This window comes from Pseudopipra pipra, chromosome 6 (genome assembly GCF_036250125.1).
Source record: "Pseudopipra pipra isolate bDixPip1 chromosome 6, bDixPip1.hap1, whole genome shotgun sequence".
NCBI lineage: Eukaryota > Metazoa > Chordata > Aves > Passeriformes > Pipridae > Pseudopipra > Pseudopipra pipra.
The window spans coordinates 26,580,895-26,594,731 of NC_087554.1; the positions used below are offsets into that span (position 1 = coordinate 26,580,895).

At 39.2% G+C, this 13,837-nt stretch overlaps 1 protein-coding gene across 1 annotated transcript in view; it reads left to right on the plus strand.

Annotated features, from left to right (window-relative positions):
* RTF1 (RTF1 homolog, Paf1/RNA polymerase II complex component) overlaps positions 1 to 13,837 on the plus strand; it is a 29,970-nt gene that overhangs the window by 1,577 nt on the left and 14,556 nt on the right. The window contains exons 2-4 of the mRNA XM_064658055.1: positions 1,327 to 1,437; positions 10,155 to 10,302; positions 11,781 to 11,985. Coding sequence (XP_064514125.1) covers positions 1,327 to 1,437; positions 10,155 to 10,302; positions 11,781 to 11,985 — 464 coding nt within the window. The remainder of the gene's footprint in view (positions 1 to 1,326; positions 1,438 to 10,154; positions 10,303 to 11,780; positions 11,986 to 13,837) is intronic.

Here is a 13,837-nt window from a genome sequence, read left to right on the forward strand (position 1 = left end):
ACCTGAGTAGTAGGTGCTTCCCCCTACACTCAGCTGTTTGTAGCAACTGTAACAGCAGGGATATGTGTAAAGATTAAGATTAAGTAGCAGGGAAACAATGTTTTTGTGGTGTGATTTAAGGGTGTGGGGATACTGAGTTAAATGTCAAATACTGAGTTAACTCCTGTAGGTTAAATGTTTCACTTGCCTTAGCTTCTCCTGTTGATCTAGGCTTGTTGAATCAGAGGACTAGGAGCCTTTCTAATATAGTATCTTGGAAAACAAAATCAAGTGTAGAAAGAAAGAAGGAAAACTTCTTGGAATAAAAGTGGTATTCTACTTCAAGAACTTCCCAAAGAGAAGCACTACTGAAGCTCCTTCAGGAGCTTCCTGATGAGAGCTATTAATTGTACAAATGTGCTCTGTTGATGTTGCATGGCTTCTTCTGAGAAAAGTTGATAAAATGCCATTACTAATGGAAAGTTTCTTTGCTGGTCAAGTCGCCTAGGCCATCAGATTCTGCAGTGTTTATGTTCTCATTTGAGGTACTAAATTATAATCCATTTGTTGTGGAGATAATTTTCCAATTGAGAAGTTAATGCAAACCAATCTGATATCGACTTCCCAAGACTGCAGAAGTTGGTGCAATTGCATTTCTACACATAGCTAAGGTTCATCAGCCCCAGAGCAACGTCTTTAAGAATAAATTGTGTGTCATGGGTTACAAAGACAGTAATGCAGTCTCAAAAATGTTTTTTTTGTACTACTGCTTCTGACACCTGAGCAGGTTGTGAACAGCAGATGATGCGATTATTTGAGTCATTTAGTTCTTTGTGCTGGTGCGTGCTGCCTTTGAAAGTGCTTCTATTTGTGGGAAACAGCTCTACTTAGATTTGCAGACTTTGAGCTTGATGACTGCTCTGTGTCTATCCAAACTTTTAAGTGCACTCAGTGATGTGTAGGGACAGTGAAAAGAAATTGAACAGGCTGGCTAAATATTATCAGCCATGACATTATGATGATGCCTAAAGTATTTCCCCTTTTAAAGTGTATAATTGCAAACATCTCTTTTGTTTAGAAGGAGCTTTTTGGGTTAATGCTACACAGTGTATTTAGGGTGGCTTTGAATTACTACTCAATCCAAATAAAACAAATCTGGACATGACTCTGAAAGTAATTTGTCTTACATTGTTTATACCAAAAAAGTAATGGTACTACGTTGTTCCCTAGTTAGTGGGAATAATCATGTTACTGGGGTGTGCCTAGATATCGTTGGTGCGTGTGCACCAACCTGGATTGGTAAAACTAATTATGACTCTGAAATAAATGTGTATGTTTTCGCCACAGGAGCTCTTATCGTTGGCCAAACGGAAACGCAGTGACTCTGAAGAAAAGGAACCACCTGTGAGCAAACCTACAGCATCTTCAGACTCTGAGACATCAGACAGTGATGATGAGGTGAGTTTGTCATATTGTCAGTGAAATTACTATGTGTTATTTTTCTGATCGTACCTAAGCAGTGAAAGTGCATTTATCATACAGTATATTTAGCCTGCTGACTTCATGAAGTGGGGCTGGCCATCAGTGGAACTGATGGAGACCCATTAAGGCCAGAGGATGGGGTTTTTTTCTTTTTCCTTTTTTTAATTAATATGCTTTGAATTCTAACTGTATACAAAATAGTTTGTCTACAGTAAAGATGACTGCTGGTTTAATCCCACATTCATGTGGTCTGAGTGGTTTGATGAGCTGCCTGCTTAAAACTAGTGTTTTTCCTGTGTCACACTTGCAGTTGAAGTAGCAGTGAAGATGCTAAAGCTGGACTCTGAATTCAGGGAGAGAGGTTCTCAGCTTTAGAAGGGTCAGGGCAGGTGGTATTATTTTACAGGTAGCAAAACTGTCTTATTTAACTACCTTGATTCTCCAAGAACTGTGTGAACTAGCTGTCTGGCCATTTGGACATGCAAAAGGGTATGTTTTGACTGACATTTTTGAAGAAAGGGGCAGGAAAAAGTTTAGCATTAGTTTGTTCTAGGTGTTGTCAATTTCTTGTATAGCAGTGCTTACCTGCTGGGTCTGGTTTTAGTGTTTGTTCTTGGTACCACATTCTGGTTAAAAGCTGGTTAAAAGTCTCTGCTTTTATCTAGAAAGGAAAATTGAAATAGACTTATTAAAACAAACTGACAAACATGTTGTGTGGGTATTTGAGTAAAAACACTTTCTTGAAGGCACACAAATGTTTTTTGCAAGCTTTCAGCAAAGCATAGTGAGGTCATTTATTCCATCTATTCTTAAAAATTTAACAGAGAGGTGTTTGGTGTGGGTTTTGGGTTTTTTTTTTTTGTTTTCTGAAAGTACAGGAAGGGTTATCTATTGTGGCAACATGAAGACCAATTGGATAGGCCAATGATAAACTATTAAGCATTTGACAGTATAGCGGAGTTCTTCCAATAAGTGTGAAGAATGTGTGAATTAATTTTCCTTCTGAAGCATTTTTGAAATAAATATGTTTGGAAGTCTATTTCAATCGATCCTTTTCTTAAAAAAAAAGAGGTTCTTGTATCTGTGTTTAAGGCATAAAGAGAGAGAAAATTCTGAATGGGCCAGATATATTAGATTTGTTATTGGGTAACAGTCTGTCTCTGTGTTCAGCTCTGCTGGCACAGTGTGTTTATTCTAAGCTGTGTGGAGATCAGCTTGCTTGGGAAGGTGGACTTGAGTGTGAAGAGCATATGAATGATAAAGTTTTCCATTCTGTGTTTAGCTCTGAAAACTGATAGAATTTTAGCTTGTGTAATAAGGTCTACCTTTTCACTATATGTAGAATATGATAATGTATCTCTTCGGGAATTTGCAAATACCTTGTAGATGCAGTAGTATCGCTGTTGCACCGGGTGCATTTGATACTCTTTCTAATCTCTGTATCATTTCTAATTGATACTCTGTTCTTTCTGACCTCCATGCAGCAAGAGGAAAAGATTTAGAGAAGAGGTAATTAGGACACTTGCTTCTATTCCTGTGCCTGAAATATGCATTCTGAACTACTGCTTGTCACAGCAGGGTGAGAGGCTGGGTTATAACACTTCTGCTTCTGCCAGTCGTTCAGTTGTGCGCATCCCTAGGCTTGACTACACTAGTACTGCTAAACAACTTTGGTTTTAATAAGTGTTCTTGGTGTTGGTTTGGAGTTTGTTCAACCTTGAGGGTTGGGAGAGAGGGTCTAAAAGTTGAAATTGTATTACTGGACTTCCTGCAAGATAAGGACCTTGAGGCAAAAGCATGAAAATTGTTGCCCTGGGCAAATGTGCTAAATCATACCCATGTGCTTCTACATAGGTTTTGCAGTGTGCATGTCCTTTGTGGTTCCTAGAAAGTGCTAAATGTTCCAACAATATGTTGCATGTACAGGAAAGGAGCCTAAATCCCTACTTCAGAGGATAATGCAGCATGCTGCATTTTTCAAAGGGGGGAAAGTTTGTGGGGCATAGAGGAGAGAAAAGCATTTTGGAATTACTGAGTAACAGCATGTACAAATCATGCCGCATCTATACAATAGTGCCCGAGGGATTTCACTAGATCTTTAATGTTATGTTTATGTGTCTCAGTGAGAATGCACTTCTCACCCAGATGCTGGTTTCTGTAACAGTTAAAGGACCTCTGAATCAAATTTCCTAGCCAAGGGACGGAAGGTGAGTTGCAGGCAATAAAATAGGAAAGATGCTCTGAACTGTCTTTTGTTGCTTCTGTGGAAAATGCATGACTGAATTGACAATAAACTGTTGTTCAGAGAACTGATAAATAGCAGTGACTGCAGGGCTTTGCAATAAGAAGTGCTATCTTTGCAGAGAGATATACTAAGCTGGACACAGATGTGGAAGCAGATAGTTCCTTTATCTGTGTATCAGTGTGTGGCCATGTCTACTCAAGAGCTCACCATCTCAAACTGGTGGCTTTCTGCATGTAACCAGTTTGGTGTTAGGCAAGTTATTACTGGGTCTACCGTGCTAGAGGTGTATGTGTACACAGTGTATTGTTGTTGCCAATTAAAGGCATTGTGTGGATGATGTTCCTCAGTTGCAGTAGCTTAATTCTGGGCTCTTGCACTTTCTTTTATCTTGGCATTGTTGCTTGCAGTAAGTTAATTATTTCTGTTGTGTGGTGAAGCCTGGATGACTTCTGCAACAACTTCACTGACATTAGTTTTGATTAGACAGAAAGCCACAATGCTGTAGGAGCTCCTCTTTGTTTCTTTTGAAAGGTTTATTGTTACCAGTGGTGGTGTAAGACCTTACACCTTTCTATACTCATTCTAATGTCATGAAGAGTTTGTCTTTTAACACCTCCAGGGTGGGGGCAGAAGATACTTCCAGGATCAGAAAAGTTATCTCATGAATGCTTGTTACTAGTCTGGAGTTAAGTGAGGAATATCTGTTTATGCCTTTGTTTACAAATGTGCAGACTGTAGCTGAAGATCTTGTCAAGAGCTATGGGACAGAGGAGGAGGTGAGCAGTAGTGGTGCAGCTAGTGAGGAAGTCGATCTCAAGTAACAATTGGCCTAGAGGGGTTTATACGCCTATTTTGAGGAAAGGACTTGAAAGTTTGGGTTTACTTACTGCATTTCAAGTTCTAGCACTCCATGTGTTCCTTCTGTTTTGGGGGGGTCTTTTGTGGGTTTGTAGAAATTACAGTGATTAATGTTGTCTTTTCCTGTGTGCTTTTGTTTCATAATATTGCTTAGTTAAACCTTCAAGAATAAGTGGGTTCTCCAGTCCTGTGAGGCCTTTGCCATACTTTTTTTCAAGCTTAGAAAATTTGAAACAGGCTGTGCTTTAATCTTCTTATAAACAGCTTATAGGCTGTGTGCTTTGTAAGTTTGTCTTTTCTTGGAGTCAGTTTCCTTGAGCTGTTAATGGGTGCAGTGGTAAATCTTTCTTCAAGGAAGAGAGGTGCTGTTACTTCCCCTACCCCAAATAAAGTGCAAGTGCAAATCTGAATAGCAGAGGCTAATTGTATGAAGGTTAGCATGTCCAAAGAAGTAATGTGAACAAGCTGTGGACAAAAGTGGGTATAAAATTTAGTCTTCAGGTAGCTCCTTTAAATTGCAAACTAACATGGGGATAACTTCTTGGGACTTGATTTATATGGAGAGCCAGTAGAACCTCTGAAGAACAGCAGGAGGAGGTATTAGACTCATGGAGGTATTGGAATTGATAATGTGATTTTTTATTTTTTTTTTTTGCTGAATGAACTTTTCCTTTGTACTCATGGAGCAGTTTTTGCTGAGAACAATCTAGTCATAAGGCACTGCCTGTTATCTAGAGAAGTCATTAAGTCTTTGTTAGTCTGAATGATGTTGATTGGCTGGTGATGCTAAAGCTGTGCAAGGCACTTGTTGACCAAGTGTTTTATGGCTGTTGCCATCTCCAGCTGTTGGTCCAGGCTTCCTAAATAAAACATTGCCGGTTTCCACATCCAGTAGCATCCCAGAGTGTGTTTTGGTGATGGAGAGTGCTTCTTTATTGGCATTAGGTATCTACCATCTTGATGTCGTCACTCAGAAGTTCTTGCCACTTTTCAGTATGTGCCCCCCCCCTCAAAATACTTCTAGAGCAAATGTTAACTTGAAGCTTAAACTGAATTTGAACTAGTTCATAATTGTCCGCAGTTACCTTTCAGTGAGCTCCTTAGAGCACTACTTGGACAACAAGGGTAGATCAGGGGTCTGGTGATATTTTGGCCCATGAAGCCTTCTTTCGGCCGGTTCCTGGCAAGGCCTCTTTTGTGGCTTCAGAAAATGTTTTCTTTATTTGCTTATTTCCTTTCCATTTTGGTGATGACACCTAGAGTCTCTTCTCAGTGTCTAAAATTGTCTAAAAAGTTTTCTAATCATTGGGCTGTTGTCATCATGAAAGTGTTTGAGGTGTTCACATGACAGGTGTCGGTCCTGAAAGGCAAGAAAAGTGACAAGGACTTTTTATTTACTATTTAGTTTTAAAAGTAGAGGTAGAGAGCATTGTCCTCCTTGGAGCTCCTAGGGTGCTGTCTGTAGAGTTTTCCCGGCTTTGAGAAACCCTGAAGACAGTAAATACTGCCTTGTCTTCATATCTGTGCTTTGTGCTCTTGTCTTCAGACAGGCTGAAACTGTAGTTTGATGACTTGCCTGGAGGACTGCCTTTTGTTCTTCCTGTATGAATGGATGAAAGTTTGTAAGCTAGGCTAATACTGTGTACCTTGGTGCACTTAAGCAGTCATGTTGTCATGGTGTGTAAGTTTACCTGGTCTAGGAAAGGAGCACATTGCTTCCTTGACCTGTTTTGCTTTGTTGTGCCTTGTAATTTGTCTTTTGCTTATAAAAGCCATATCCAGGAGGGAAGGATATGGCGAGGACAGGCTGACAACCTTGCTTGTGCACCTCTGTCTGGTTTGATGGGGGGGGGAAAGCTGGGAGAACACGTATTTGCAGCTTAAAATCTCGGTGGCTAATGCGTTTAGGTACTGTGTGAATAGAAGAAAACAGCAGCTATCTGAGTAGCGGCGATAAAACAATTCTGCACTCTGAGCTCACTGCAGGTGTGTGTTTTTTTCTTTTTACTTTTTTTTTCTCCACGATCTCATTTCATCTCCTTAGTGGAAATATAGCTGGAAATAAATTACTTTCTTCAATCACTCTGTGTAGTTGCTTTTGTAGAAGCTGACTTATAGATCTAGGTAATTTCTGATGTGGTGAGTTGTTTTTTTTTCCCAAGTCCATTCTAGGTACTGTGGCTTATCTTGGATTTCTTAGAATGATAGAATTATTAAGATTGACAAGGACCTTTAAGAACATCATGTCCAACTGTTTCTTGAAAGAAATATGCAAGTTATTAGCACTGTCAACCTTGGCAGCTAGAGGAAAATTTGAAATGCTTTTCTGGCCACTTCTTTTGAATGAACCATAAAGCTCTGCTGTTCAGTAGTACTAAACAATAACCAAAAAGCCATGCTGCAGTACACTTCTGCATGGATTTATTAACTTGCTGTGTCTGGAACCATGGCGGGTTCCAGCTGGTGACCAAGGAGGCAGCGGTGAATAGAGGGGCTGTTTAGAGGAGGAGTTATAGTCATGGGAAGCGTGCGAGAAGTGTTGGCTGGTACTGCCTGACTGGAACATGGAAGAGGGAACGTGGAGAATCTTCAGTAGAGGACAGATTTTTGAAAGTGGTCGTTGTTTGTTGTTTGGAGTTAAAGGAAACAGTGCAAAGAAATGTTTCTGACTATAACTGTGTGTGCATTTTTACTTGATGTTGCATGTGAACATGTTGTTGCCTTTTTGATTTCTGCCTGTGTGCTGGAGTATGAGGAGGAGGCTCAAGACTTTGATTTGGACTCCAGGTTGCGATGCAACTCCAGGTTGTTCCATGGCTTTCCAGTATTGTTACTTCCTCCCAGACCTGCTAATCTGTTATGTCTTCATGTTGGCTCCTCTCTCTGAACAATGCAGAGTTGTCCAAATGACAACTAGTGGTTCCTGAGTCTGCAGAGCAATTTGTGAGCCTAAAAGAGTCTTGCACGGACTATGTCTTGATTGTGATGACTTATTTGTCCTTAAGATTTGCTCTAACTCTTGTCTTGTCTGGTAGTGGTTCCAGGAATGACCAGGCATTCATGAGAGATTGGGGTAACTGAATAAGCCCTGAAGCACCTGAGTTGGATGAGGAAGAATTTTTTAAGTGACACTACTTAAACTGGGAGGTGGACATAAGAGGTCACTTGCATAAACAAAAGTGAGATGAAGTGTAATCTCCAGGGTGAAATAGAAACCAAAACACATTTCCAAGATGAGGGCAGATTTTTTATTACTTTTGTTGTTGTTGTTTTGGTTTATTTTTTGTTTTGGTTTGGGGGTTTTTTGTTTGTTTTGTTCTGTTCAAGAGGTTGTCACACAGGTTTCTTTTCAGTCCTATCTTCCTGGTCCCAAGTTCTCTCCATGATTCTACTTGTGAGTTAAAGGCTGAGAACAGTGATTTGTAACCCATGTATGCACAGCTATTAAACATTTTATTAACTCAAGTCCTGCTGTTTTTTATCTGATCTTCTTTCATCTCAGCACAACCTCTCAAGGTCTTGATATAACTGTGTTGTATACTGTGGCTTTCTGTCTGCTGCTTCCTTGCTGTGCAGCATGCTGACATGAGGTATAATTCAGTGTTAGAACACTGAAAAGAAGTGGCAGAGCTCTAGGAAGGAGGCATCTCCGCATCACTGCTAAATGCTTAGTTTCACTTTCTCGCTGCTGTGTTTTCACTGGTATGATTGAAGTAGGTGAGCTCTTGAGCAAATAGCAAAAATGCACTTTTCTGTACACCTGGGAGATGATTCCTTAATGCTGAGGTTTGAGCAGATTAAAGCAAGAGTACAAACTTGTTCTTAATTGATTTTCTTGAGCATAGTTAACCAGAAATATTGTTAGACAGCAATATTGTTAACACTGAACAAATAAAACTTTAATGTGGAAGCCAGTAAAGACTTTGCTACAAGCTCAGCGTGGTATAAAATCAGATGCTTTCTCTGCAGTTTCTCAGCAATCCGATGGACCATAACAGACTGGGGTACCTGCATAGGGTATGAATTGCAAGGCTTGCCACTGTGTTTTTACCTCAGGGAAATAAAAAAACAAATTCTGCATGGTCTTTGACAGATACTTTTGGATATACTGATGATGCTTTAAGAAAATGATGAAGCAGTTGGTAATATTGAAGGTACACGACTCAGTGTGAGAGCAATCAAAACCTGGGAAACTCTAAAGGTATTAGCAGATCAAGTAGTAGCTTATAACTACTTGGTTGAGTTTCATCTAAAGTAATTGAACACCAGGGTTCTCTGAAGGTGGTGCCTAATCAGGCAGAACAATTCATCAAATTTGATGGAATGATTACTGCCTGCAGAAATGGTCTTGATTCATCTCCCAGGGCAGGGTGGATGGGTGAGAAGTCTAAAGCTTGTTGTGCACCTGAAATCAAACCTAAAGTGGCTTTTTTTCCACTTCAGAGCAGTTCTGAGTGCAAGATCTCAGTTATGCAAAAGCGTATTTGCTCACTTGAATTAAGAATATTTTTTAATAGACTGCATGCTTGAACAGATGGTGATGTGCATGAAAGATGAGAGTAATATACAGGTATGAAGAGGATTATGGTCTAAATATATATATATATTTAGAAAAAGACTTGTTATATCCCTGAAAGTCTCATGCCTGCAGAGTTTCTAGGGGAGGCATTGAAATGCAAAATATTGTAAAGCCTTAAAGTAATACACAGGCAGTCCTTATTGGTTTTATTCCCTTCTGGCTTTACCTAGGTAGTTGGAACAATTTCTATTAAGAAATCACACTGTAAGGTAAATACGAGTTTTTCTGGGACTTTGGGATTTGAAATGGCTATCTGTGTATGTGTGGTGATACAAGTCCTGTACTTGGAAACTGCAGTCTAAGTTAAATCAAGATATCATATTAAGAAAAAAATTAAAATTAGGACTGGACTTTTTTTTTTCCTCTGACTTCTTTGATTCTGATTTGATTCCACCTTGTGTACATAGATAGTAGTGCCACCACCTGCATCTGTGAGTGAGTGCACTATTGGCTTCTTACATAGAAATACAGAGAGTATGTAATATTGATAAAACTGAGATTTTGGAAAGGCTGTCATGTGCTTCATGAAATGTAAAATTTGCTCTTGGTTAAACTAGTTCTGGAAACACATCTGTTGCTTCCATTTAATAGTAAACTGAAGCTAATCTTTACAAATGCAGTTGGACATGTCGTTTAAAATTATTTTCCTAGGAAAATGTTTTCAGTACCTCCTCTCTTGGTGTATATTGCAGACTTTAAAGTCTTCATTATTTTTTAAAAGGAGTGTCGTACTCACTGTTGACTTGCATTGATAAATGATTTTTTTTTTAAAGAAAAATCCCAAATCAACCACACAACACCCCACCCCCCAAAAACCTTGTAAAAGGCTTTCATTTTATAAGTTTCCTATTGGCTTCTTCTTTTTTTTTTTTCCCCCTCTTTCCTCTTGTGTAATTTTTTGCTGACAGGTATTGGACTGTTTCTCAGCCATTTTTACTCCAGTGTTTTGGAGAAGGGAGAAGAGAGTGATGTTTGTGTCTCATGATCCCTTTCTTGGTTCTTTCCTTGCAGTGGACTGTTGGAGGTTCTAAAAACAAAAAAAAGGGAAAAGCGGGTAAGGCAGAGAAGAAAGGAGCCATGAAGAAGCAGATGAACAAAGCTGCCTCTTCAGGCAGCTCAGATAAAGACAGCTCGGCTGAGAGCTCGGCACCTGAAGAGGGTAAGATAACACTTGTGCATGTACTTACTGTGTGATTCCAAGGGAAGTTACCCTTTGTGCACACTGAAGAGTAATGTTAAATGGTGATGTTAAAGACTGTCTTGAAAGCCTTTTCACTGTTACTGGTAGTAAAAATAGCTTAAACTTGCCATGGCTTGAAGTGCATGTAATTCAGTATAGCATTGCTGTGAGCACTTTGTTACAACTGCAACACTAAGTGCTGTTTCAACTGAAGAATGTATGACATATTTCATTACTTGACTTTCTCTTGGAAAATTCTTTGCTTCCCTCTAGCATGTCCCATGTTAGATGTGGATAGCATTTTTTATTCCCATTGACATGTTTTCCCTTCCCAAACATCTTGTGAGAGCAAAGGCAGATGTGTATAGTATTTGTGATGCAAATAGGAGCTTATCTTGCATGTATTTGCTCTAAATAGGAATTCTTGCATGTTTATATGCCATGGAAGAAGGCAAATCATTCTGTAACTTTGTCAGAATTTTTTTATATGAATATAATGAATTTCAATGCTGGGCAAACTTCCAGTCTTTTCTGTTTTCATCATGCCCATGAAGGTTTGCAGGTGCTTAGTTGCAATTTCAGTTCATACTAAAAAAAGCAAGTTAGGGAAGAGTATAAAGGAGCCCACAGTTTTAAGTATATCAAGCACCACACAGACAGACAAAAGCATGAAGTGACTGAACCTGTATATATCAATGCTTACAAATCAAGGTTTTTCACAGTGTGAGCTTGCAAAGCTGGAAGTTTCCAAAAATACTAATACCAACATGAAAGTGAAAGAACAAATCCTAATGTCTACTTTTGCAATTTAGTGTAATTGAGTTGATTTGGTGAGTTAATCAAAGCACTTGGACTTGGATCAAGTTTAAAGGTTGTGTTACCCAATACTACTGGGGAGTCAGCTAATCCCTAAGGCCATGTGTAACTGGGAGGGCTTGTTATGAGTAAGGGAGCTAGAGTCAGGGCCTTGCCAGCCTTGAGAGTATTGTGTTTCAACTTTATCTCCTAATGTAGTAATTCATGGTGTTGCAGTCCTCAAATGATGAATTTTGGTCCATCATCTTGCTATATTGGTGGTGGTTAATAGTGGTGTTTGAGGTGCACACACACAAAGTTATGGCTGTATAAGCAACTTCTCAGGAGCATAAGCATATAGGCATATGCTTTAAGACCCTAACACGTTAACCAAAAGGCCTCCTAAAATTAGCTTGTTCTGCTAAGAATTTTTACTTATAATCCAATTTGTCCTCAAATATATTACCACTCATTTTATCATTTTTTTGGCATGCATATTTTATGGTAATTTCCACTTGGGTTTAATTTTCACTATATGTATGCTTTTAGTATAGTGGAAGATGTGTGTAAAATTCAATCTTGCTATCCTTTGCTAATATGCTATAATGAAGTGGTTGAGCTTTGGCCCAGCTGAATCTCACTACCTTATATTTTTGAATTAGGAGAAGTCTCTGACTCAGAAAGCAACAGCTCGTCATCTAGCTCCGATTCAGATTCTTCATCTGAAGATGAGGAGTTCCATGATGGCTACGGAGAAGACCTGATGGGAGATGAAGAAGACCGGGCTCGACTGGAACAAATGACAGAAAAGGAGAGAGAGCAGGAGCTGTTTAACCGGATAGAGAAGAGAGAAGTGCTAAAGAGAAGGTGAATTTGATATTTGTTGATATTTGATAACAAATTCTTACAGACTATATGGAAAGTATGCTGACTGTGCTCTCATGTTTAAGGTCCAAGGGTTCAGCTCTATAAAGTGAATTAAGCTTCACTGTATGTTTTTTGCCTCAACTGTCCTTGTAGCTGGTTGAGAAGCACACAGCGGGAATTCTGCATGTTCCTGTAAAAGTTTTCTGAAAGTTTCTCAGCTGTTGAATACACATGGTTCTGTCAGCTGCTCTTGTAGCTATGTTGCTGCTTCACAGATTAGATGCCAGACAGTCAGAAAGCCTGATTTCTCTTCTGTCTTCTTTTTTATTAGCAGTCATATGCTGATACTTTGGAAAAAGGCAAACAAAGTGTAAGATGTACACAAGTTTCTGGAATTTTTCAGAAAACAATGATGAAGAACAGAGCAGTGTTAGGGTTGCCTGTATATGGGTGTGAAACTGGTTTGGCTCCTAAGAGAAGAGAGAGAGAGATTGAAATAATGAGGACTGGCATTGGATATGTCATTTTCATGGGATTTTTGTGGATTTCTTACCTTAGGTATTGTGGTTTGGTTTTGTCTGTTACTGTTACACTACCAGTCAGGCAGCTTCTTTGTAGTAAAGGTATTTTTCTTCCCATTTGTGTAGTTGAAAAGATTTGGCACGTATGGGGCAAATTTTCTCTAGTTTCTTTCCTCTTTAGTGCCTTCTCTTTTCTTAGTTGCTGAGAAATTTCCTTAGAGGACTGACATCTGTTAAGTAAATCATGTTGATACAAGTGACTACCAGACTGTCTGTTTAGTAGAGCACTGCCTGCCTGACTATGGTTTTAATACTACATTCAGGATCCCGTGTGGTCTTCTGCTCTCCTCAAAGGGATCAGAATGATTGAAAGTTTGCATTTAGATCACGTAGAAGGACATCATATTTTTAAATTTTATTCAATATTCCATAGTAACTGTCTGTCTTTTAGAATGAATGCTGTGGAATACTTGATACCAACAAGCTAACTTGAGTTACTGATTTAATCTTAAATTAATTTGTGCTGTTGTGCGTAAAGGTTTGGCAGGTGTAGAACTAAGGGAGTGGCGGGGTAGTCATTTAACTTCATGGTAAGTTCAATCTTTCAAGAGCTTTTTGTATGCACATTATGCTGTGAGTTCTTTGGAATTACAGCAGGCATTGCATGGGATACAATGCCTATGCCCTATGTGTTATGCTTCATGTTAAAAGCATAAAGGGCAATGAGCTCCTTTGGCACTTCAGTTTGTTGTTTGCAAAATCCAGAAGAAGGGTGGACTGTGTAATGTACATGTGGATAACACATTTTGAATTTCAGTTATTGGAAGTTGTAATTTTTTTTGTGTTTGTACGTATGCACACCTCGCTAAAGCAATGACCAGTCCACAGTGCAGTAGAATCTGTCATGGGACTGTTCCATCGAAATCACTACTCTTCTGAATACAGTGGCTGAAAAGAAGGTATCAGGGTGATATATTTCATAGAAGTAGACATTTAGGCATGGAAATGCCTAAATTCTTCTGCAGAAACTGACAGAGTCTGATGAGAATCTTCTGATGCTGAAGGAGAACTCACTGAGACTTCTTTGCGGTCAGTCTTATACAGACCAGTGCCAGGAGAAACGTGAAGTTCAAGCATGAAAAAGCATGATAGTGGCTTTAAACAAAAAAATTTTTAGCTGTTTAGGTTCAAACGATGTGAAATAGCCAGTTGATTTTAGAGTTGGAGGCAGCTTGCAATGATCACTACAATAACAAAGAGGAAGATGGAGTAAGGACAGATTTCTTTGGAATAGTCATTCCTATGTGGTCTCATCTGCCCTTCAGGTTCAG